The 572-nt window shown below is 54.7% G+C and overlaps 1 protein-coding gene across 1 annotated transcript in view; it reads right to left on the bottom strand.

Moving 5' to 3' along the window:
* Positions 1-94: 94 nt before the first annotated feature.
* PPTG_24844 (hypothetical protein) overlaps positions 95-572 on the bottom strand; it is a gene marked incomplete at both ends in the record, with an annotated part of 1,147 nt that continues 669 nt past the window's right edge. Inside the window, 3 exons of the mRNA XM_008918708.1 lie at positions 95-136; positions 208-369; positions 465-572. Of these exons, the coding sequence (XP_008916956.1) occupies positions 95-136; positions 208-369; positions 465-572 (312 nt within the window). The remainder of the gene's footprint in view (positions 137-207; positions 370-464) is intronic.

Below are 572 nucleotides of genomic sequence, written 5' to 3'. Positions count from 1 at the left end.
GTCCAGAAGAACCTTGAGGCTTGCCCGCATCGTGAATTGACCTTTTAACTGTCTCTTGAGTTTGCCGAAAAGACTTTCGACTCGGTTGTTTGTGTTACTGACGAGGCATGTCGTTGAGATGCTGGATGTCACGGTGCTGGCACCGCCACCAGCCACAACGGCACACAAACCAGAGATGATTTCCATAAGAAACCATGACCTCTTCACCAGGTACACGTCTCTCACTGTAACCGCCACTACGCTCAGGTGACGGCCGGTCTGCACCTCGTGGAACCGAGCTGCTGGCTTGCACGAGTGATTCATCAGTCGAACCTTCCCTCCGGCGTGAACTGTGTCGATGGCGGCGTGCTTGTTACCCGTTGCCCTTGTCTACAAGTGCATGCGATAACCCTCGTTGACTGGTCCGTTCTTACAGGGAGGTCCGAAGATATCCAGCTCGCCCAAGTACTCCCCAATGATCTCACCCGCAGGGATTGCTGCAGTTGCAGTGATCCCTCGCATTCCCGTTCGAGTATTGCGGCTAATTGCCAGCGCTTTGCTCTCATTAAGCGCGTTGCCGCAGTCGCCGTCGA

Source organism: Phytophthora parasitica (assembly GCF_000247585.1).
Source record: "Phytophthora parasitica INRA-310 unplaced genomic scaffold supercont2.272, whole genome shotgun sequence".
NCBI lineage: Eukaryota > Oomycota > Peronosporomycetes > Peronosporales > Peronosporaceae > Phytophthora > Phytophthora nicotianae.
This window is presented reverse-complemented; position numbering and strand designations above follow the sequence as displayed.